The following is a 24581-nucleotide window of genomic DNA, read 5'->3' as shown; positions in this document are numbered from 1 at the left end:
ACTCACTGGCGCAACCAGTAAACTCCGACAGATCGGCGATGAGTCTTCTCTCTCTCTCTCTCTCACAGACGCGAACTGACTTCACTTTTCATTGTCAAAATCTCAGCTTACCGGCGAACTCAGCACCGGTGAACACAGCCACCGGCGGTGAATCCTCTGTTAGGACAGGCTTCGGTCTCAAGTTTTTTATCAGGTCCGGGCTCGGATTCGGGCCTAACAAAACCATGTTTATGAAGACCATGAAGAGGTCTATTTGAGTGTCGTTCTTGTGCATTGTACATCCAAGCGCCTAGCCATGTGTCAGGATTTACTACCACAAATTTTGACTACCAGGCTATCTAACCCAACTGCCCATGACAAGAGGAAAAATCTCTAACACCCAAAACTATTTTACAACTCATGTGCAAGGCACTCCTCATGCTTCGGAGGACTTGTTTCATAAATTTACTCTCTTCCACTACTTTGTGTCTCATCAAGAAGGAAATTCCTTTCTGTTTTAAAAAACAATCAATAATAGACCGAAAATCAATGCATGAAATTTTCTATTGACTCTCGCCCTCTTTCTCTATGTATCTCTATATCTCTATGTGATGCTATAAAAGAGAGTCTGTCCCTTGCCCTCTCCATCATTGAATTATCTATCTATCATAAAGAAAACAACATAGCCGAAAACATGAAAAGCACCACCGCCGGTTGTATTCTGATGAAATATATGATATTTTTGGTGTTGATTGTCCTTCCAATAGGAGGTGACTCTCTTGATGCTGCCTTAGCTGACGCTGAAAAAAGCAAAAAAGTGATCAAGGTTAACCTGGACGGCAGCGGCGAGTTCAAGACGGTGACGGATGCCCTCAAAAGCATTCCTACGGATAATAAAGAGCGTGTTGTCATTTCGATAGGACCGGGGGAGTATGTAGAGAAGATCACAGTGGACAAGCCATTCATCACCTTCTACGGGTCGCCCCAGAACATGCCCACCTTGTCCTTCGGCGGTACGGCTCATGAGTATGGCACCGTCGATAGTGCTTCCGTAATGGTGCTGGCTGACTACTTTGTGGCCGCCAATATCATCATGAAGGTTTTGTCCATCTTCTTGTCTGTATGATTATATAGAGTACATATACGTTTCTAACCCACCATGTGTATTCTTTTTAATTTTCCCTCTCATATCGTTTCAGAATTCGGCTCCAATACCCACCGGCCAATTTAGATTCAACGGAGGTCAGGCAGTGGCAATGAGAGTCTCCGGGGACAAGGCGGCGTTTTATAACTGCAGGTTCATCGGCTTTCAAGACACATTGTTGGCTTACAAGGGCAGGCACTACTTCAAGGATTGCTACGTTGAAGGGACAGTGGATTTCGTCTTCGGTGGTGGAAAAACTCTGTTTATGGTACTGTGTGTTTGTGTTTGTCTATATCTGTATGGGTTGTGATAATTAATGAACCATAGAGAAAGAATTTGTATATATAAACAACTTCCTTTGTGTGGTTGCAGAACACTGAGATACGCTCGATATCAAATGAGCTTGTAATGATCGTGGCACAAGCGAGAAAGAATGCAAGTGAAGATAATGGCTTCTCTTTCGTTCATTGCAAGGTTACAGGAACCGGAGACATCTATTTAGGGCGGCCATGGTTTCCTTACGGAAGGATTATCTTCGCCTTCACTGATATGTGCGCCCAAGTCAATCCTTTAGGCTGGCATGAAGGAGCATTTCCCACAACGTATGCAACCAATGTCTTAGTTGAATCTAAATGTCGCAACAATAATTCAATTTCACTATTTGTTTATGCATCAACTCTAAACTATTAATTCGGATCATTAATTCTAAATTTTTGTTATCATGTTGCAGCAATGTTTACTTCGTTGAGTATAAGAACACAGGACCAGGATCAAACACAGATAAGCGTCCAGCATGGGTGAAAACAAAGCTAAGTGATGCAGAAGTCCAACCTTTCTTGAGCACGGGATTCATTAATGGCGATGATTGGCTTACCCCTCCTCCAAGTTTGTAAACCAATCCATCCATGGTCGTCACACCATTCTTTTCTAGAATTTTGACCTCAATTTTCCACTTTGTTCTTCTATCTCCATTGGTTCAAAGTGCAAGGAGAGGTGTGCTTACCTATGTTTGCAAATGCACACCCCCTTGTTTTCAATTGTACTTACTAATAATGAATAGGTTTCCTTATTGTATTTTTTGATGAGGTTTATTGAGACATATGGCTAGACATATGTTTCAAGACCCATCTCTATTTGTTTAAAATAAAGAGTTTCATATGTTTTATATAGTAGAAAAAATCCATGTGTGTCTTCAAAATTCAATTCTTTAGTAATATTATCATTAGTTCCAAAAACACACAAGGAGAAATCTTATTATATATAAATGAAACACTATCATCACCCGGCCGATTATATGGAACATATGCATGCAATGTAAGGAAAGAGTATTTGATCACCCCAAAACCCATGGGTATCCCAATTGCAAGCAATTAATAGATAAGGTTGTGTTTGATTGCAGTGCAATTTTATTTGCACTAATACAAATGCACGAGTGCAAATGAAAATAATGCAAATTGTTGTTTAATTTTGTTTTGGGTTCTACTTTACTCTGCTTCATTTCTTAATTTATTTCATTTGTATTACAATTAAACAAAATAAGTTAAAATTTAAAACAAAAATATATCAGAATTTACACTCAAATCATTTGCACTATCATAGTTTTGCATCAGTGTAAATTTATTTTCGTTGCAACTAAATACAGCCTGAGGCTCAATTTGGAAAGAGTACAAATACAAATTTGTAGAGTGCAAAACCTTGTATTTTGTATGCATTTGCATTGTACATATTTGTATTTGTACCCCTTCCAAACTGAGCCTAAGGAATCCCTAATTACAATTCCTTTTTCATGGGATTCAAATATCTACATGAACCTTTGGGCTATCTTCTTTGGGTTTTTTTTTTCATATTATTCATTTCCGGTCTCCATTCTTAAGAAAAATAATAACTTATATGGGTTTATGTTGTCACCAGTTTCTCGTACATGATCTTTTCAATAAAGAGTAATTTGTTAAAAAATAATTTAGTACTTTGGATTAGTTATATTAATAATTTTTAATAAAAATAATAAATTATTGCTAATTACTTAATAAAATAATTAAATAAAAGATCTCAAACCAAATTTTGATGGGGTATTAACAATTTTTAAGGTTGTCTGACCCAACCTAACCCACACCTCAAGCATAATAATATTTGTTTGTGCCTAGGATAGGGGCAGGCTTACCTATCTTAAATATAAAACTATAAATTTTTTTAAAATTAAAAAAATTATTTAATTTTAGTCTATTCTCTCACTATATATATATATATATATATATATATATCTTTCTATCTATCTATAATTATATATATAACTTCCTCATTGAGATTAGGGGTTGCTTAGCTTGGGCCCTATCCACTAGGGTTGTCATTAGAGTTTGAAAGTCTAATGCCCGATTAGACTTTGATATGATTATCACAAATTTGAATGTTAGAACTTGCATCCAATTAATAATTGGATTGGATGTGGATTTAATCTCATTTAATAAAAAATATTATTTTATTATCAGAAAATATTGTTTTATGTATATAAAATATAATTATGTATACATATAGATATTCCCTAGGAGGATGTTTTGATTCTAATTTTCTTATGTTTGGCAAAGGAAAATGACCAAACCTAAACCAAATTGATATCTAGATGGCTAAAAGTTTTCTGCGCAATTTGTGATGTACTTGATTTTTTATTTATGAAATGCATAAGCTATCTTGTACTGATAAGAGTGCAAACAATTGAGATTAGTAGGGCTGTCAATGGGTTAGGTCTAGGTCGGGTCTAGGTAGAACCGGTTCCTAACCAATTATTGATGGGACAAAATCACAGACCCAAAACTATCCTAGTTATTAGTTGGGTCTATTGGGTCCAGACCCGATAGGTTCGATTATACTGAAAACTATATTGTTTATTTAAAGAATAACATAAAATTTAAAATTTGATAATATAACCTTAGTAAAAACGATCAAAAATTACTAAGTTATCTGTATATTAATAAATTATATGTTTTATTATCTTATTTATTATTTATTAAATATATCATTTCAAACATAAAATATGATAATATATATATATAATAAAAAATCGGATCCAAATGTAAACCGATTCGAGGCATCCAATAACAAACTGACCCAATTATTAATCGAGACAAAATGGTTTGGGTATGCCAGCTAGACCTGGCCCATTAGCAGTCATAGTTGGAACGTGTTTGGTATACTTTTTGGTTTGTGAGTAGATCCCGACTCGTTATTGGTTTCATTTTCCTGTGTCTCATTCCCTGCCCATATCTGCTGCCTTCTTCCATGTAGACATGACTAAAGGAAATCTGCTCAAATTGACTTGTAATGGTCTGATACTGTTGATGGTACCTCACTCCTCAGCCCTCAAAGCTTCATCGAATCTCTGACCTCACGGACATCAACTATAATGCAATTAATTATGAATTCTCAATACACGGTTGGAATGTGTTTAAATTGTGAGGCGCTCGCTTGTGAGGCACTGATGTCATTAATTATAAAAGCTGATAGTGTAGATGGCATTAACTATTAAATCATTAAAAGGGTGGTAGTTCACCATATTGCTGACATGACTACGATCAGTCCGGATGATAATGGTTGAAACCCTTGCGTACAGGTGGGAGATGCCACCATGGCCCCACGAAGAAGTCTGAATCTGCTGACTATAATTAATACATTGTTGGTAATCATATACATTAGGAATATATCGACGATGTAAATTATAACCACTATTCTCAATGTGCAATGAATGTGACTATTACATTCAAACTTCCCATGAAGTGCCTTTTTAAGAGGGATTTAGGGATGTAACTTCTGACATTTTAAATTTAGTTCTATACGAGAACACTAGAAGTTAGGGGTGCAAGTTGAGCAGGTTGGATTGGGTTTATAATTAATTCAGACCTAATTCTAAAATTTGGGTTTAAGACTTAAGTTTGAGGTAAAGCCCAACATTTTCAATCTAAGCCCAGCCCATATTGTAATTTAATGCATTTGGATTGGATTCGGGTTGGTCAATGAATGTATGTATGTATGTATGCAAAATTTATATACATATACATATGTATGTATGGATGTATATAGTTGGTCCAGGCTTGAGTCAGATTCAGGCTACTTAAGGGCTAAGTCCAAACTCGGCCCGAAAAATAAAAAAGCTCGACTTCTTAGGCCTGAGCCCAACCCAAAGACCGAAAATCCAAACCTAACCCGTGTAAAATTTCCGATTAGGCTGGTTCGAACTTGGACTAGGCCTGCCCAAGTTGCACTCCTACTACAAGCTGCATTTGATGAAAATCTGAAAAGCATATCATTGTCTTCCAGTTCCAGATGCGAGAAATAAGACAGAAGCTAATGTAGGTAGGTAGCTTTTAAAAAACACAAGTGCTCCAACCATCACTGTTGCCATCCAACTCATCTCTACACAGAAGCTGTACCAAACAGGGTCTAAATAGGATGGTTGGCCATTCACCGTGGATAGGACCAAGAGCACTCCTCCTAACCCTACCGGATAAATCTTCATGAAATCTCCTAGCCCTTCACAGTGATTCTGCTTTAATGGAACAATATTATGGTTTACAAAAATATAAAAAATTTTGATACCAAAACAAATTTGTTCATGTTTTTATTTGGAATGGAATTTTTAGGTTGTCTAAGCCTCTAAGTAGGAGTGTCAATGGATCCACTCCAATCCAAAATCAATTTCGACGGATTGAAACAGACCAATAAGACATATTGAATTGGACCAATCCAGATTTGATGGTCCAAAGTATTTATTGGATTGGATTGGACCTGGTCCATCCATAATGAATTATATTGGATTGGGTTGGATTGAGCTAATATCTGGTCTATTGATAAAATATAAGAATATAGGTGTCAATGGACTGGGTTTGGATTAGAACTAATCTAAATTAAAACAAATTTGAATAGATTGGAAGGTCCAGACATTGAATTGGACCAATCCAAAATGGTCCAAAATATTTATTGGATTGGATTGAAACTGATCCATTTATAATGGACTTACATTGGACTGGATTGGATTGGACCAAATCCCTACCTCTAAAGGAATTTTTTGAATAGAATATTTGGAATATATTTTGAGAATCGTAGAGAGGATTCTCATGAGATAACCGGGATTTCAGTTGGTATTCCAGCTTTTCAAGATTATTTATTTCAGATTTTTAAACATCGAACATGTCATGTTGAAGGAATAATGTCTGGGACTGTGTGTTCAAAAGGGGTACCACCATTGTTGGAACTTGGAAGAACATGTTGGACCCGGCTGTGTGCTACATTCTTGGCCCTAAGGTCCCCAATCATACTATTGTCTTGGCTTATCATATGCCAAGTATATTATATTCTTACAAAGGCTATTAGAGAGAGTGAGAGTGATGGGGAAGATGGAGCTAAATGTGTGGATATCCAAGCAAAAACTTTATAGCATTTAACTGTACATTGGAAATGTTTTTTTATACATTTATTTTAAATTTATGGAGAGATATTCTCAATATATGATGGGATTTTCATGTTTATACGTTGTACAGGATTATTGTTTGGAGAGAATCCCATTACATTGAACACAATCGGAAGTGGGGATTCCAAGCACCTTAGACTATGGCTGTAATTGGGTAGGTTTGGATCATATTCAACTACGATTGTATTCAATCATCATCGTCATCTAAGCCTTGTCTCAATTAGACCTATTTATAGGTTGGGCTAAGCTTTGCTTCTATATCAATAGAACACAATCAAGTCTGAGCCCAAGTTTGGCCAGACCATTGGACCTTGATTTTGAACTTGAACCCAACCCTTATGTAAAGTCTAAAGCTCGAGCCTGAAAAAGATTGAGAAAAAATACTTTTTTATTTAGTAATAAAATTGATTTATTTATATTAATGACCTCAAACTGAATAATACTAAAAGATTTTACTATGGCTTGAGAATAGTGAAGATGAACGAAAAAAACATATATTATTTTATTATATGAAATATATTTTATTAAATAAAATATCATCAGGTCAGGTTCATGTTTGGATTTGACTTTTTTTTTTTGAAAAATCTCAAATCCAGTCTGAAAAAAAGTCAGACCTAATGCTTTCGTTCTGAGCTTGTGCCTACTGGCCTAAATTCCTGTCCAAGCCTGACTAAGAGTGGGCCTTCGATATGAATTCTGTTTTAAACTTTTAGATAGAACTGTTTAAGTGCTTACAGTGACGAGTCTCACTCGTTGATCTTTGTAGCCTCATACTAAAGAGTGATGACTCTCTTGGAGCCTGTTTGGGATGGCTTCACCTTTTATAGAACTGTGTTCGCTGAACCGCTTTGAAGCTACTAAAAGCCTATTTGTGAGAGTTTCACTTTTGATTAAGTTGGGTTGATTAAACAGTTTTAAGGAAGTCACTAAAACTACTAGCTTCATTGGAAAATCAATTTCTTATCTGAATTAAGATGTATTTAGGCTTTTCGGGGTTTTCAGCAAACATAGCTGCTAAACTTTCCAAACCTTCCATGTGAGCCCCATCTTGCAAAATAAGAAGATGCTATGTAAAAGCTCTCATGAGCGGGAATAAACTAAGGGCCTGTTTGGCGTGTCTTTTCACTCGGTCTTTCGGTTGTTTATAAGCTGGGCAAATCGAATTTCGGTCAATTACTGTTTAGTTCGCAAAAGATTTAATCGTCAAAATGAGAGCATCGAAAAGACGTGAGAAGCCCATTTTGGGCTGATTTTGGAAAGCTTCAAATGAAGCTTTTCACGTCTTTTGCATTTTATTCTCACACTGAACGACACAGAAAGACGTGATACTACCCAACTAGCTTCAAGTTGCTCAGATCTTCATTCAAAAGCTTAATACATCTTTTAACTGTCAGAGCTACCTGAAGATTTTCCCAAAAAGATGCGCCCAATGAGCCCTAAATTCATCATAAAGTTGATTGCTTAGCTTAATAAGCATACTAGGACTTTTCGGGTTTTTCATCAAACATAATTTCTAGGCTTTTTATGTGAGACCTTGCAAAGTAGGAAGCCACTGCGTTTACGTGAAAACCCTCCAAACAGGCATTTAGGGGAGAACTTTAATGTTGATTGAGTAGCATTGGCTGAACTAATGTTTTGAAAATCGGATTGGATCGGAAAAACTGGAAACCAGTCACTTGATCGGTTCCATTTTACCCCAAAATTGCTTTTTGGCCAATAAATTGTTGACTTAGATAACAGTTTTTGGCCGTTTTTTGTTTTTTTTTGTCAGAATGGGAATTGGACCAAATGATCAGACCGTTCGACCCAGGAACCAGACCTAGAACAATTCCATGTTCGATCCGGTTTTAAAAACCTTGGATTGAACAGGTTCAAAGAAATTACACAAAATAAGTTTGGGTCCATTTGGAGCGTCTTTTTGTGCGGTCTTTCGGCTGTTTACAAGCCCTTTTCCCATTTGATTCATAGAAGATCTAGCCACTAGAAGCCGGAGCATCAAAAAGACACGAGAAGCCCATTTTGGGCTGATTTCAGGAAGCTCCAAATGAAGTTTTTCGTGTTTTATTCTCGTGTGAAAAGACACGGAAAGACATGTTACTACCAAACTAACTTCAGACCACTCAGATCTTCATGCAAAAGCTCAATGCGTCTTTTCCCAGTCATAACTACCAGAAAATCTTCTCAAAAAGATGTGCCAAACGAACCCTTCTTCATTGAAAAGTGTGATTTTTTATTTGTTTTTTTTTTATTTTGCAAGATTTTCATCAAACACACTAACAACTTCGTGACGTTACACGTAGGGCCAACCTTCACAAGGCCCCGTGATGGTGAGATGTCTCTTTGTAAGAAACTCGCATTAAATGTAGTTGACACGTGGGCATAATGTTACGGGTGAATCGCCATGTGCACTTCAACTGCTTCAACGCCCACGGCCCGTCCAGCAAGGCAGCAATAAAATATTCTTTCAGTTAATTCACTATAACTATGGCGGGAAATAAACGATGATAGTCACAACTCACAAGCAATACCACCTTTTGCATTTGCATTATTATTATAACCCTTTCTAGGCCTAAGCTTTATAAATTATAACCACCTTATCATGTCTCTTCCCATGTGAAGGAGCATTTGCACGGCCAATCCAAGCCCATTAGATGTGGGGTGGGGGCCCATCCTTTGAATTGCTCACATGGGTGAGATGGGTGGCCCTTAATTCACTTTATCCACATCTTGGGTCTTGCACTGTAGACTTAATTTCTTTTTGTATAAATTGCTGCCACTAAACTGTTTTTTCCTAATCCTTTTGAAATTTCCTTCCTAATGTGAAAAACAAGAGAACAAATAAAGTGCTCTTGAACAGAAGTTTGAAATTTGCATTCTGACTTTCAAAATGAGTAGAGAGGGCTTAAGTTTCAAATTTTCAATATCAAGGAGATGCCAGAAAAAGTTCTCCTTTTTTTTGCCTTTCATCTGCAGCATGCAGAGTTCCCTTTAGCTGAAGCTTTACAGATGGAGAGGAAATGATGTGTCGGATCACAAGGTCCCCCCAATCCCAATGGCCCACCCTCCTAGTTACCAGGTGTAAAGATGGGGTCTACCTTCTTTTCTTCCATTCTTTTGGGGAAAGGGAAAAAAGGTGGCCAATTGATGATTTATTTATTTTTTTTTTTCTAACCAGTATGAGATGGATGCCTCTGTCATCTCAAATTTCAAAACAGTGAGACTCCATTTGGCAGTCCTTATTTTAGGGATTTATTTCTTTTTTACAGTTAAAATATCCTTATAAATAATAGAATTTTTAACTTGGGATGCGTGTATAAGCTTCATCCTTTATTTATTTTTTTCTTTATTTTTTGAAGGGCCACACTATGAAAATAGAACCCATCCCCCAACCCAGGTGCAGGTGGGATTCGATCCTAAATCTCTGCTACGACCAGCTAAAGACGTTAGCTGAGTGGCACCTTGCAGCTTCATCATATTGACTACGTTTGATTTTTTTTTTCAAGAAAAATGTATATATTCATTCAAATAGTAAAACAAATAATTACCCTATTTTCTTTTAATACTTTGCTAATTAAATCGTAGAGCAAGCCTAACTGGCTATGTAAAATGCATGCAGTTGCAATGCATGAATTGAGTTTGAGAGCAGTCATTTTGTATAAATAATGATGTGGTGGCTTTTGTACTTGAAATGTCAATAATACCAAACAGCACCTTTGTCTACGGTATGGGCAGGGCAACCTTTTGTGAAATCCTGATAAAGGGGCTCTATGTTTTGTATAAATAATGAGTATAATGATAACTAAATGTAAAAATGGCTTCAAACAAGCCTTGAGTATTAAAAAAATGGGAGAAAGAAGATTCAGCCCATGGTCAGAATTTTTAGGCCCAAATTACAATTAGTGTGGTTATCAGCTTGGAATTGATGTCAATGCACGGGGCACTGATGTATAAAGTGTGCATTTTTTACATTTTGAATGTTTATAACTTTGCAGTGGAATTCAAAAATCTGCATCGGACCTTTCTGTACTTCTCCAAAAAAAACTCTAAGATATAAAAACTAAATTAAATATAGTTCCTTGATTGGTGGATGATACCACTGCTGCTACCATTATTTTAATATTCCTTTTCTCAAATTGCATAGCAGATACGCTGATATTTGCATTAAGAGGATAAGAGAATAGAAATTTAATGGATAAAAATATAATAACAATAAGCAAAATCAAACGTACAATGTTCCCCAAACACCACACCGCACATGTGGTCTGACCAAGCAAATATGACTTGTTTGAGAAATTAGGCTGCTTCTGATCAAACAATGACTGGAAATCAATTCTGGTCGCTTTCACTACTTTCATCAGTTGTTGAGTGCAAAGACTCGTCCCACATCTTTACCATTAAAGCTGTGCATATAATAAGAACATGTGGTCCACTCCATGGAAGCTCGCTGGATTGATGCGGTAGCAGCAGGTTGGACCGGTTCAAGACAGATCAAACATCAAGGAGGACCCATAAATTGTTGATTTGTTGTTATCAGTGTTTTAAAATCCGATTGGTTGAATCGTTTTTGCCTGGGTCATGGGTTAATGGTTTGATCATTTGGGTGGAATGATAAGATTGTGATATGGCATGTACATCTATATAAACAAGTATGATATCAATAAAATAATAATGTATAATTATATATTACATATGATATATACATGGTTTTTTAAACTGAGCTGAACCGAAAAAATCGGGAATTAGTCAGGTGACTGGTTCCATTTTTTCCTAAAACCGGACTGTTACCAAAAAAATGTTGATTTGATCAGTAAACTGTTAACTTGAGCGGTTGAACTGTTAGAACCATTTGAATCATTCTTTAATTTTTGTACTTTTTTGTCAGAATAGGCCGATCATTCGATTCGAACAATTGGACTGTTCGACCCAGGAACCAGACCCTGACCGATTTATTGTCTGGATTGGTTTTAAAAACCTTGGATATATACATTATTTTATGTCTAATTTATGTTTTTATTTTTGAATTTGAGGCCAGAAATTTTTTCGGTGCCTCCAATGTCCAAACACATAGGTCTCAAAAAATCACGCGGAATGGATAATGATCACCCCAATTGGATTTCCAAAATTTTCACATACACAGAGCGTGTAACCCATGACCCATTGATCGGGTCAAATGAATCAATGGTTCAACTTAATGACAGAACAATTTTAGACCAAATCAACAGTTTTTTATCAAATCCCAGAATCAGGCCGAGTGATTGTTCAAATGGTTTCACCATATGGGTTAATGATGGGCTGAAAATACTTATTGTTGTTTGTTAAAGAGGGCAACCGGCTTCCTGTAAATAAAAAATTAAAATTTCAATACAATATATCTTGTATCAAATGTATCATATCGTATCTGATAGGTTCTGATAGATGTTTGGAGAACCCTTAGAATATATATGATTTTTAATATCGATACAGCGATATTTAACTTTGCCTACTACCAAGAACCATTTTGACCCATTTCAATCTGAACCGGGAAGTTGTTGGTGGTTGGACCAACTAACTGCCATAACACAATTATCTTCCAGTGGATCAGAGTGGTTGTCTGGTTTATTTATTTATTTATTGCTACCAGTCAAATGGGATAGACTAGAAAACCAGACAACCCACATTCATCAATTACTGAAAGTATGATCTGGAACCCCAAAATGAATTTTTTTTGTTTGATCCTTGAAAACCCAACAAAGAGATTCTCCCTCAAATTATTGTTTTATCCCACCAAAGCATGTTAGCTTACTACACATTATTGAACTTCCCACTTCCCTCCATTTTGCTCCTTTCTGATTGATCGCACTGAAGCAAGAAAATCAAATTAAGGGATTTTAATCGAAAATTGGAATCCGCCATGATTAAAGCATTTTTTCAGCTTAAAAAGTCGAGGTTCAGTGTTCCCGAGTTCTGACAAAAAGCAGGTTTCTTTTGGGTATAGTCACGTGACCGAGTTGTTCTTCTCGATAGTTTTTTAGTGTCTCCCTCGCTCGCTCACTGCTTCTGATTCACGTTGCAGAAGCAAAGCATTGTAATCTGGAGGGAGATTTTTGATTTTCTCCACCTCAAATCTTCTTCTACAGAGCAGAGTATGTTCTCTTGCCTCCTACTTGTGTAAGAGAGACGCGTTTCTGCCTTTTACGCGTCTCTCTGGTTAGTTTTGCAGACAATTTTATCTGGACATTTGTCTTTTCCTTCTTTCTTTATGTTTTTTTGTTTTTCTATCGCCATTTTTTTAAAGTGTTCTTTGGTTCAGTCTGGTTTTTCACGTTCTTTAGTTTTTAATTTCCCCTTTCGGTTGTTGGTGGCTTAGCTTGAACACATTTTGTTGGGCTTCTACGCTCGAGCTGTGGAGGTCTGAAGAGAAGATTTTTCATTGTCAACTGTCATCTCTTTCTCATTATTTTGCTCTACAGGGGATGGGTTTTATTTCCAGGAGAGTTCTTCCAGTATGTGGGAACATGTGCGTGTGCTGCCCTGCTTTGAGGTCGAGATCTCGACAACCAGTTAAGCGTTACAAGAAGCTGCTTGCTGAGATCTTCCCCAAGTCCGTTGTAAGGCTCCGCCAACTTCACACTTCTTACCTCTGGTTCAGCACTTCAACCAATTTTTCATTTGTTACGTAATATGTTTTGCCTTGGTTATTCATAGGTTTAGTAGCTAGTATTGTATCTGATCATGCGGTGTGAGATGCATATTCATTTTCCTGCTCAGCTATCTTGCAAACATTTTTGTTTTTTTTTTTTTTCATTCCTTTTTTGTGTGTTTTATTCCCAGTGTTGACCATATGTTCACTTAACAGGTAAGCGAAATTTAAACATAACACATTATGGTACTGAGATAAATAGTGAAATGTGCTATTCTACTTACTTGTTGGGGATTCATGTGGTAAACTATCCAATATCTTGTCATAAAGTCATAAACATTATTATCATTCATTACTTCATGCTTCAGTGGAGCAAGGTGTTTCCTACCCATAGAAGAGTTACCCAAAATGCTTGTCCTGGTTATGTATGTTTCTCTCCTTGCCCTTCTTTGATCAAAACTTGTTTTTCATGGCACACTGGTCGGTTCATTCCATGTTTGGAATAAGTTTGTCATCTATCTTTAGACTTAAATTCTATCTGTCAAACACGATCTTGGTACAACTTCCATTTCCCTTTTCAAGCCAGTCTATCTTTTTTTTTTTTTTTTGTTCCTACTTTGTTTCTTTTTTCGTCTTAAGGTAGGCAAACAGTATGAAGGGATGATTCAATATGGCTGTGAAACTTTCAATTGACTTGTTAACTTGGATTAACCATTAAGTCAACTGGAAGTGGCAATATCCTCCTTGGAGTTAAAACTCAACAAGCATTTATGCTATTTGCCTTATTTACTAGCTTAAACTGGTACTTTTGCTATTGATTTGTTTACTAGTTTTATTTTTCTTATCAACTTCTAGTATAATGAGGTTATCTTGATTTTTCAGGATGGTCCTCCAAATGAAAGAAAAATTGTCAAGTTATGTGAATATGCTGCTAGGAACCCTTTCCGTATCCCCAAGGTACTGATTGCATTTTTTTTCTTGTTTCTTCTTAAGAAGAAATAGTAACTTCAATCAACTCGAGGTCATTTTCCTCGCGTTTAAATTTCTGTAGATTGCAAAGTATCTGGAACAAAGGATCTACAAGGAACTGCGATCTGAGCACATCAAAATTGTTAATATAATCACAGAGGCCTTCAACAAATTGCTTTGCATGTGTAAGGAGCAAATGTAAGTCCAATGAATTTCTTGTTTCTTGTCATGTTTTACCCTAGATTTCCGTTGCTGAAGCTGAATATATTAGTTATAACTGGTTTAATGAAACTAGATCTATTTTTCCCCTGCTAGGTTCATGATAAAACCAGCTTAAACTATATCCAATCTTATTTTCATCATAAAATTTTATATTCCTTAAATGGTAACTGGATCTACATTTTTTATGAAACTTCCATTACAAATATAATTTTTCATGTTTTCTTATACCTGTGATTAGAGAGGATTCTTTTCTCAGTTCTTTCTCTTTTACCTAACTGTTTCTTCTTGGTAGCTGTATTAACCTTTTTTCCAGTTGCCACTAGCCAATAGGTTATTGTGTTGTGTTTACTTTATACTTACAACTTTAGATGCACAGTTTAGTTGTAAATCTTTTGGACCATGCCAGTTTTACTTTTGTTATTGCTGTTGTTCTTAGGGCATACTTTGCTCTCAACATACTGAATGTCATTATTGAACTTTTGGATCACACGAAGAAAGATGCAGTGTGCATTCTTGGATGCCAAACCTTGACTAGATTCATTTACAATCAGGTAAGTTTACTACATCCATTATGCTTTAATTATATATATTTTTTACTTTTGTTTTTGAGGAGTTCTGGAAGTATCTTACTGATATTTTCTAGATTCTGATAAATTTGGGTTAATTTTACTGACATTTCTTGTAAATCATGGAGACACCTATTATTATCAATTCTAGAATGCCACATATGTCTCTTGTCATATCCCCATAAATAATTATTTTTCTGGTCTACATGTTTATGACCTTCCACTCTATGCCTTCCCCTCTGTGGTGATTTATCTGGCATTATGACCTTTCACCTTACTGATGGGTTGATGCATGACAATCAATGACTTTTCTTCAATTATTTTAATTTGACAAGGACATGTAAGAGTATAGTGCCAATCATAATTCCTAACTAATGCACATACTGTGTTGATTTAGAGTGGACCTCTTTCTAATTTCTATCCATCTTATACACATGAATATATATGATAGATTCGTAAATTTCATTATCCTTAAATTTATTTATTAAATGAACTATCGTTGTGGCTTCCTTCTCAAATCTTCTTGCATACTTGTACATCTATTTCCATCTTTTCTATTCTAGAAACATTTTATCATGTGATAACTTGGCTTTATTTTTATTGCATGCATTAACAGGCAGATGGTACCTACACGCACAATATTGAAGGTTTGGTTCATAAAGTGTGTTCTGTGGCTCATGATTCTGGGGAAGAACAAAGCAAGCAATGTTTGCGAGCATCAAGCTTGCAGTGCCTTTCAGCTATGGTATTTGTTTCCCATCATCATTAGTTTGGTGGCTGCAGAGGGATCTTTTTAGACAGTACTTTCAGGTCTTAACTGTATATCTTGGTGATTCCAACTGAGTAGATTGGTCTCTCATTGCAGGTGTGGTTTATGGGAGAATTTTCACATATTTTTGCTGATTTTGATGAGGTGGGTACTATTGTAACACCTCTATTAAGTGGATCTATTCCTGACTTTTAAATTATGCTTGCATAGTATTTTCCCCCTTTTGGTGAATGTTTATGTTGGGCACTATTAAACTAATTTCAAATGGCTATTAATAGAAGGTGACTCTAAGGTGGTGATGGGGTGGTTGCAGAACCCGGAGAATGCAATTTGGTGTTACAAAAAATGAACTGAAAAGTTCAAATGGCTGACCAGGACTATCTGTAAGGATACAATGGGTGGGGAGATCAGCTAATGCTATGGTTGACAGCTTAGCCAAGCAAGGAGCTAATAGGGAACATTTGTATTGGGCAGAGTTGTAATTTGTCGTTCTTTTTAGTCTGTTGGGAGAGGTTGCAGCTCATGCCTCTTCCTAATCAGTTGTATCTTTTATCTCTTTTTTAATAAAATCTGCTTATTCATAAAAAAAAGAACTATTAAACTAATTTCTAGTAAGCAGTTTTTATAGGCAATGTGACCAGGGTCCTTCACTTTGTAACTTTGTGCCAGAAACTATCTTGTGTTGACATGTCAGAAATACTAAAGCACTTTTATTTAGACAACTGAGTTTGTCATATTTCAAATAATATTGTGATCATGCTTACCAGGTAATTTTTTTTTATAAACGGTGTATGATTGTATTACTATTAAAAGAAGAGAGGACAAGACATACAAAAAACCTTTTCAAGCTCTATCGTGCTTACCGAGTAAATTTATTGCACTACTTACATAATTATTCCTCAGAATTGTCATGGACATGCATAAAACAGTGTATGTAATTGCTAGAATTTCAGGTTTGTTGAGGCCATGCTGTTGATACTTTAATTTATGTCTTGCACCATCCATTTGCCATTTCTGTATCACATAGAAGCAATGGCAATTTTTAGGCCTTTATAAGTCAGCCAATTGAGATGGTTCATACAAATATCTCATGGAGTCTGACAATGCTATATGTCGATTTATGTTTTCATTTTAAGGACAACTTTAAATGTTAGGTGTATTTTGTGAAAGATTATTGGCTGCTTTTGATTTATAGATCTTTATTTTATGCAGATTGTGCATTTAGCATTGGATAACTATGACCCAGATATGTATCTTGAGGGTGACTCTGAAAGAGGGGAGCCACATCATAACTGGGTTGATGAAGTAGTTAGATGTGAAGCAAGAGTTGGTAGTGATCTAAACTCAAGCCACACAATGATCAGGGCACGGCCAGAAAAAAAGGATTTATCACTATTGACAAGGTGGTGAATGAGATCCAATGCTAAGACCCCTAGAATTGGAACCTATGTCTTATTCTGTAATGTTTATTTCTTGTACCTCTTCTTTGTTCATGTAGAATAAATAGCATATTGGTTTGTGGCTAATACATTGATATTTCTCTATAGAGAAGAGATTGAGACACCCAAAATCTGGGCACAGATTTGTATTCAGAAAATGGTTGAATTGGCCAAGGAGAGTACAACAATGCGCCGTATACTGGATCCAATGTTCTATTACTTTGACACTAAAAGAAATTGGGTTCCTCACCAGGGGTTGTCCATGGTGGTTATGTCTGATATGTGCTACTTTGCAGAAAATTCAGGTAATTGGTGCCATTCCAATCCTTTTTTCTTTTCAGTCTGCAAGAAACTTTACTGATATTACTATTGCTGTGTTGTCACTAAGCTCCATGATTTTCCTTTTATGTTTTTTCATGCCATGCTGCTTAAGTTATTAATAGTACATATTTACACCAGTGTTTTCAACCCGTTGTTGACCTGGGTGGTAGCACCATTCGACCCATCACCTGGTCATGAATGTTGACCCCAAACAAATCTCAAAGGATTGAGCTATCCTGATCCTGCTATCTACTGGGCTACTCTAATGTTTCCCACTTTCCACTTTGATTGATCTTACAACCTATTGGACTATGTTATATTGCACCTTGGGTTTCACTGTATGAGCTTTTTAGAACATGACTCGAGTTTGTTAGACTAGGGTAAGGTTCTAGATTGTCTTGGAAGGATTTTCATAGACTTGGGTTCAGATTGCCTAGCCTTGACTCACTAATCATATTGTTGTATCTGCGTGACTGTGCAGTATGTAACTAATATAAACCTATAATGTGTGTTTGCTTGATTAGACCCAGTGAGTCAAACACAAATAAGAGCTAAAGCTTTAAGCAGCCATTGCCTACCCTTGCTTGGCTTAGGGGCTGTTTGGTTTTGCTGAACTGAACAACTTGTTGCTTTGTCTTTTAGTGGATAAAATGATTAAATAATAAAATATTCAAGGGTATGATAATCTTCCCAACTTCATATTTTCCCATTAAGGAGCTCATAACCTCCTCAAAACTTAATTCATTAGAAAATAAAGCAATAAGCTTTTTGGTTCAGCAACTTCAGTTGTTGTCAAATGGCCCCTTAGGCTCATTTGCCTAAATGAGCTTAACTGAAGTTTCCAGTTGGCTCATGAATTACAAAGTTATGTATAGGATTGGTTTGCAAAACCAGTGGAACTAGTCAGCTCATTGATAGTTGTATCCTATTAGATGTATTCAAACTGTAATTATACTCTCTACCCTTTTCGGCCGTCCTTCTCAATTTCTGTAATTCAGGCCTTGGTTTCCCAACAAAATATATCCAACATAGTGTAGCTTGTCTTGCACTGTCAATAAAAAAGTTGACATGTCTTGTTGCACAAAACTAGTTATTCTACTCCATACAACCTGTCCCAAGTCGGCCAATTTACAGGTCCTGCTTATGATATTTACAAACTGTGTTTATTTATCTCTTGGCCATTAATTTATGATATACTTATCCTCATTCAATTTTTTTTAACTAAAATTGGACTGTTTACATATTGCCTTAATCTTAGAACTTTAAATTATAAAGTATCCTTTTGTGGTAGTAACATTTCACACTTTCACTTACTCCCTGGCCTCTTAAATCCAAAATTTTTCTAGTGAATAAAGTACACCAGATCCATAAGTAGTGCATAAAAAGTTGTCCAGTTTGTTCTTTTGTAACATGTTGTAGACCCTGATGTCTTTGTACTCAAAAAGGCTATTACTTTATTTGTTTCCTTTTATTTTTCCTTTAAAAAGGTACTGCTTGTGATCTTGATTGAACTGATTCATTTAATTTTCCAATACAGAAGATTTTTGAAGGACCAAGATGATCTTTATGTTTTTGTCTATATTTTCTTTTGCCCTGCTTTCAGGAAGTGAGCAATTGATTCTAGCTTCTGCCATCCGGCATCTGGACCACAAGAAGATTGCACATGATCCCCGGGTCAAATCTTATATTATTCAGATTGCTGCTGCTTTGGCTCGACAATTCAGAAGACGAGCCATAGTTGCCGAAATTGGAATTGTCAGTGACCTGTGCAGGCATCTAAGGAAAAGTCTGCAAGCTAAGGCTGAATTGGTTGGACAGGAAGAGGCAAATTTGAATATTTCACTTCAAAACTCTATTGAAGAATGCTTACTAGAAATTGCCAAAGGAGTAAGGCAGACGCTTCTTTATTGCATGAAGTTTATTCTTATAAGGTTTTTAAAGTCTACTTATTTATAGTTTTTGTTAGAACAATTAACCTAATTTCAGCTAGCTTCAATTAGATTGGTGATGCTCAGCCACTGTTTGACATTATGGGAATAGCACTGGAGAAGCTTCCATCTGTGGGAGTTGTGGCAAGGGCCACCATTGGATCACTGCTGATTCTAACTCATATAATATCTTTAGCATTTGCCCCCTTGCAATCACAGCAGGTGAGAGATGAGTTTTGTTCTCTTCCAAATTCATTCTTGCAATCTTGTTCTTGCTGCATCCACTATGATTCTCTTCCTTTTGACTGCAATACTCTTTTTCTAATGTTTTTTGTTTGTTTATCTATAGGCCTTCCCAGATGCACTTCTCCTCCCAACTTTTAAAAACCATGGTGCATCCAGATACTGAAGTACGTGTTGGAGCTCACCAAATTTTCGCATCTCTCCTCGTCCCAACATTCAACCATCCCAGACACGAATTAGCTTCTTTACAATGTGTATATATGTATGAATCAAAGAGGTGGCAGTCCAAAACTGCATCTGCATTGGCCTCAGCTACTGCTTTACTTGAAAAGCTTCGCAGGGAAAAGGGTGTCACAAGATCAGAAAAGCACAGGAATAATACTCAGGAAGATTCCAGGGATAGAGAAACTAGTGAAGAAGAGTGGAAACATGGGTGGGCCCGCAAAAACTCACCAAACTTTTACAAGCTAAATTGTTACAGGACATCTGGGTCAGCTTGCTCACCTGAGACAGTAAGCATTTCAGTCATGTTGCATTAGTTATATCTTTCTCATGGGAATTTAACATGGTGAAATTTGATGCATCTCTACCTATTTTTTGCTTAGTGAAGTTTTAACACTACGCCCTTCTACTTACTAATTTCCTATATATTATTATATTTAACTCGTTCAGGAACCAAATATTGTGAAATTAAGTGAAGACCAAACAGCACAGTTGCTTTCTGCATTTTGGATACAAGCCAATCTTCCAGATAATTTGCCATCAAACTTTGAAGCTTTGGCCCATTCCTTCTGCCTGACACTTATCTCATCACGCCTTAAGGTGAGACTTCACTAAGACACTTTACATTCACATGCAGAATCAATTATGTAAGGGTAGTGCATTGGATTAAAACCTTGAAGGTTTTTGAACCATTCTCTATGGATGAAAATGTAAGAAATTGGCAATGGGTGGCTTCCTCTTCTAAGTTATAATGCCTAGTATTAATCTAATCAAACTAAACTTTGATGGCTGCACCTGGAGCAACCTAGGTCCATCAGGTATTGGAGGGATCATTAGAGACTTCTGGTCTTAGTTTGATTCTGGATGTACTTACCTGTTATAGTTGATACAAGTTTTTCTTTCTTTCTTTCTTCACTATCATGCATATGCCTGTATGCATGTATGTATAATGCTTTGGAGAGGGAAGGATAACTAGATCAGCAAACACCTTGGTAGATGTCCTATCCAAACAAGGAATAAATAGGGTTCAGTTATTTTGGAGACTGGTGGTGTATGATGTGACTAGTAGAAGTATGGGTTAGGTGATATTGCTAGCCTACTAACGGATTTTTGGCATGCTTGTACATAAAGCATTCTTTTATTATCCAATAAATTTAACAGTTACCAATTATATAATCATTTGGCACGATGGTAATTTCAATAAACTTTAGAGAGGCTTTCACTTATAATAATTTGACATATTCTTTTAGTAAATGACTATAAAAGAATATTCTATTGGTAAATGCTTTGTGGAATTTTATAATAGATCTATTGAATCTTTCATACTAGACAGTTCAGGTATCTGAACCTGTCCTTTTTCACGTGAGGTCTCATTAACATTCTCTAACTTGTGACAATGCAGAACCCTAATCACAGCATTGCTGTCCGATTCTTTCAGCTTCCTCTTTCTCTGAGAAATATATCCCTGGATCCTCATAATGGTACAATAATTGATAGTCTTGTATGATTAGTTGAAATTTAGTGCTTACATGCTAATGTTGAGTGTCAACTTGGCAGGGATGCTCCCACCGTCATGCCAGAGATCACTTTTTACACTAGCAACAGCCATGTTGATGTTTGCAGCCAAGATTTATCATATTTCTGATCTGAATGATCTGCTCAAATCATCAATTTCCAATGTTGTAAGTTCCCCTCTCTGCTGTGATATGTTTGTTTTGCTTTCCAATCGGAACCATGAATGTCAGGCAGACTCTGAATCCTATTTGGTTCACCTTGTCAAAAATACAGCATTGGGCCTATTAATACCTGCTGCTACATCATTTTAGTCCCTTGTGAGGATGAAAACAATGGACAAAATTGCAATCACCCACGTATGAATTGATGTATTGTGATTGGCCCAGTATTATGAGTAGAACTATAGATGATCGGTTCTTTGTTGGGCACATAGCCAAGGAAAATTTCTGAACCAAAACATTTTGTTTATTCTTGTATTCATTTCTCACCTATTTATTTCATATCACACTAGCTTGTATCCCCAAATATCATATTTTTGGCGACCTTGGTTCACATGCTTATGATTTAATATGCTTCACCATTGTGCTTGTATTCAATTGATTGAATCTTTCTTATAAAATCAGGTTGATCCATTCTTGAGCATTGGCAATGACTCACAATTGTACATAAGGCCTCAGGCAGATATGAGAGAATGTGGATCAGCCAGTGATTGTCAAGTTGCTATGGCCACACTCTCTGAGCTGAGGGAGGTATCCTGTGAATCTGACAGGATCATACTGGACATCTTAGTAGGAAGCCTTTCTAATGTCACTGAGGTAGCCATTTTACTGAGAAACTGGTTTGTTGAAAATTTTAATTCAGTGTATTTGCATGTACACGCATTTTTGTTGCCACTAGTGAACTGCAGTGTTAATTTGTTGCTTTATGTTCCACAAGATGGACACGCATGATTTGGCCAAGCAACTGTCAGAAGCCTTCACTCCTGATGATGCACTAATGTTTGCTCCGCACTCTGCACTTTGCTTGCGCTACTTTCAGATGATTGGTCTTAGAAAGGAGTCACACTCAGATGGGGTATGCTATTTTATGATTGGTGTTTTGGCTCACTTAGAACCTTTTTATACAATGTCCTAGAGCCTTAAATGAGGTGTCTTGCATGTCGGTACTATCTTGAAAATATCATTTGTTTCTCAAATTACCTGATGCTTTGTTATATACAATTCTTTGAAGTTAACTTCTTTTTCAGAGATCAGGAATGGAATTAAGTCTATTTTTGTTCCTGTTTCTAAGTTATTTTTACATTTCTTATATAGCTTTTTTCTGTGTTGGGAATTTTGGGGATTGACATGTTGGACACCTCTTGGCACCTGGACATGTGGCACTTACAATAGTAATAAAATGTTGGAAAAAAACAAAGCATTGACAGGTACTATTAATTTTGCAGGGATTACCAACAAATTCAAGTGAAGATGATGTAACAAGCGATTCTTCCAATGGCTTCCCTGTCAAACCCAAAGTTCCTGCTTCTCCATCCCTGTCTCATATTATCAGTGTTGGACAGCTTCTAGAATCGGTAACTTTCTCATCCTATCTCCTATTACAGATACGTTGATATGCGAAGTATCTGTACAAATATCAATGCTTTAGGTGTTTAGTATCCAGACTGGACCACCAACTGTACTATATAGCATATGCCCAAATAAGTGTGTATACACTTCAACGAGTTACATGCACATTGACTGTATGTTGGTCTTGGTATGCCATGTTTTTTTATGTGTTTTTATTATAAACTCTTATCATGTGGGTTGTGCTATCAGGCACTTGAAGTAGCTGGCCAGGTGGTTGGGGCAACTGTGTCAACCTCACCCCTTCCATACAGCGCCATGGCAAGCCAGTGTGAGGCCCTTGGTACAGGAACAAGGAAGAAGCTGTCTAATTGGTTGGCTTACGAGGCAAGTGCAGTAAAAGCCAGTGACAAGATGCCATCCACTTTTTCTGCGGATGGGCAGTCAACCATCAGAAAGGTTTGCAACTCTATTAGGCAAGATATATATTGGACTAATATCAGAACAGCTCTTTAGTGATCACAATAAGCCTATAACACCTTATTTTCCCTAACTTTGCTTTTGTTGCACTGGTCTCCTTGTTCCTGCAGATAACCAATGAGAGCGGCCCTGTTCAAGGTGTCCTATCAACTGAACAGTGGCTGTCCATGAGGTTGCCTCCTGCCAGCCCATTTGACAACTTCCTCAAAGCTGCTGGGTGCTAGGGAAGGAACCCATCTCTCTCTCTCTCATGTGTATGCATGTCTGTCAATGTCTTCTAACATGTATAGTCATAGGTAGTGATTAGGATTGTAGGGACAGATTCCCAGGTGTTTACTTTGTATACTCTTATCTTGTTGCGAGTGAATAGATGTTAACTGCTCTTTCTCATGTGTGTGCATGGTTGTTGATGTTTTCTAACATGTATAGATAGTCATAGGCAGTGATTAGGATTGTAGTTAGGACTGAGGGTTGTGCTCCCAGTGGTGAACCTTGTATACTCTTATCTTCTTGTGAGTGAATAGATATTTACTAGTCTCTCTCTCTCTCTCTAATATGATGTGGCAGCTCAGTCATGAATCAGAAGTTTTCATTCAACGGGTGGTTGTTTCAAATCACAACAGTAGTGTTGTTTAAACCATTCATTCTACTGTCAAGACATTTGCGTGAATGGTTGTGTTGTGGGTGGATTCATCTCGGTTATCCACGCCACGTGTATGGCAAGCTGAAGAGTTTACATGGTTTACTCCATATCTCTTAATCCATGCACCAAGCTACCAGCCATAACCATCCATTTTAGTTTTATAGGAGGCAAACTGATAATTTTATTTATTTGTCTTTAAATTAATATATACTCATAAGAATTTATTAAGCTTCAAAAAAGAAAAAAAAAAAGACAAGAACTTATTATGATACCAATTGTTTGGATTGAATTGGACCACCTTCAAGCAGGTATTCTCTCATTCTCTGTTTAATCAAATCCCCATTTCCTTGTTAATATCTTCCCTGCCAACGCCGGCATGAGGTTGTCCAGCCCAGTAAGAAAACCGTCCCTTTAGAATCTTTTATTCTGAGTCACAGAATTGACCAAAGATTTTCAAGCCGGTCTAGTAGAGTCCGGATCTGCTCCTCACAGCGTTTTT

The 24581-nt window shown here is 36.7% G+C and overlaps 2 protein-coding genes across 2 annotated transcripts; both read left to right on the top strand.

The window, feature by feature from the left end:
* Window positions 1–597: 597 nt before the first annotated feature.
* Window positions 598–2358, top strand: LOC104599041 (pectinesterase PPME1-like). The gene is made up of 4 exons (XM_010261411.3): window positions 598–1078; window positions 1179–1391; window positions 1496–1725; window positions 1854–2358. Exons 1-4 carry the CDS (start codon window positions 674–676, stop codon window positions 2014–2016), a joined length of 1011 nt encoding a protein of 336 aa, XP_010259713.1. The 5' UTR covers window positions 598–673; the 3' UTR covers window positions 2017–2358.
* Window positions 2359–12563: 10205 nt separating this feature from the next.
* Window positions 12564–23976, top strand: LOC104598775 (protein SEMI-ROLLED LEAF 2-like). Its single transcript, XM_088902227.1, is given in 21 exon segments — window positions 12564–12703; window positions 13031–13168; window positions 14083–14157; window positions 14252–14367; window positions 14828–14942; window positions 15574–15702; window positions 15823–15870; window positions 16939–17129; window positions 17274–17470; window positions 19090–19373; window positions 19487–19636; window positions 19764–19787; window positions 19789–20169; window positions 20330–20479; window positions 21282–21360; window positions 21437–21561; window positions 22018–22209; window positions 22331–22468; window positions 22839–22967; window positions 23212–23418; window positions 23550–23976. Coding segments are annotated over 20 exon segments (2979 nt in total). The 5' UTR covers window positions 12564–12703; window positions 13031–13033; the 3' UTR covers window positions 23664–23976.
* The last annotated feature ends 605 nt before the right edge of the window (window positions 23977–24581 follow it).

Source organism: Nelumbo nucifera, chromosome 3, assembly GCF_055504915.1.
Source record: "Nelumbo nucifera cultivar China Antique chromosome 3, China Antique-T2T, whole genome shotgun sequence".
In the NCBI taxonomy this organism is placed as follows: domain Eukaryota; kingdom Viridiplantae; phylum Streptophyta; class Magnoliopsida; order Proteales; family Nelumbonaceae; genus Nelumbo; species Nelumbo nucifera.
Note: the sequence above shows the minus strand (reverse complement) of the source record. Positions and strands in the feature narration are given on the sequence as shown.

What these genes read in the sequence shown, in the direction of transcription:
- LOC104599041 (XM_010261411.3), top strand. Translation starts at nt 674, where the DNA reads ATGAAAAGCACCACCGCCGGTTGTATTCTGATGAAATATATGATATTT. An exon ending in GTGGAAAAACTCTGTTTATG is followed by an intron (nt 1,392 to 1,495) that starts GTACTGTGTGTT and finishes GTGTGGTTGCAG; the next exon opens with AACACTGAGATACGCTCGAT. An exon ending in GAAGGAGCATTTCCCACAAC is followed by an intron (nt 1,726 to 1,853) that starts GTATGCAACCAA and finishes ATCATGTTGCAG; the next exon opens with CAATGTTTACTTCGTTGAGT.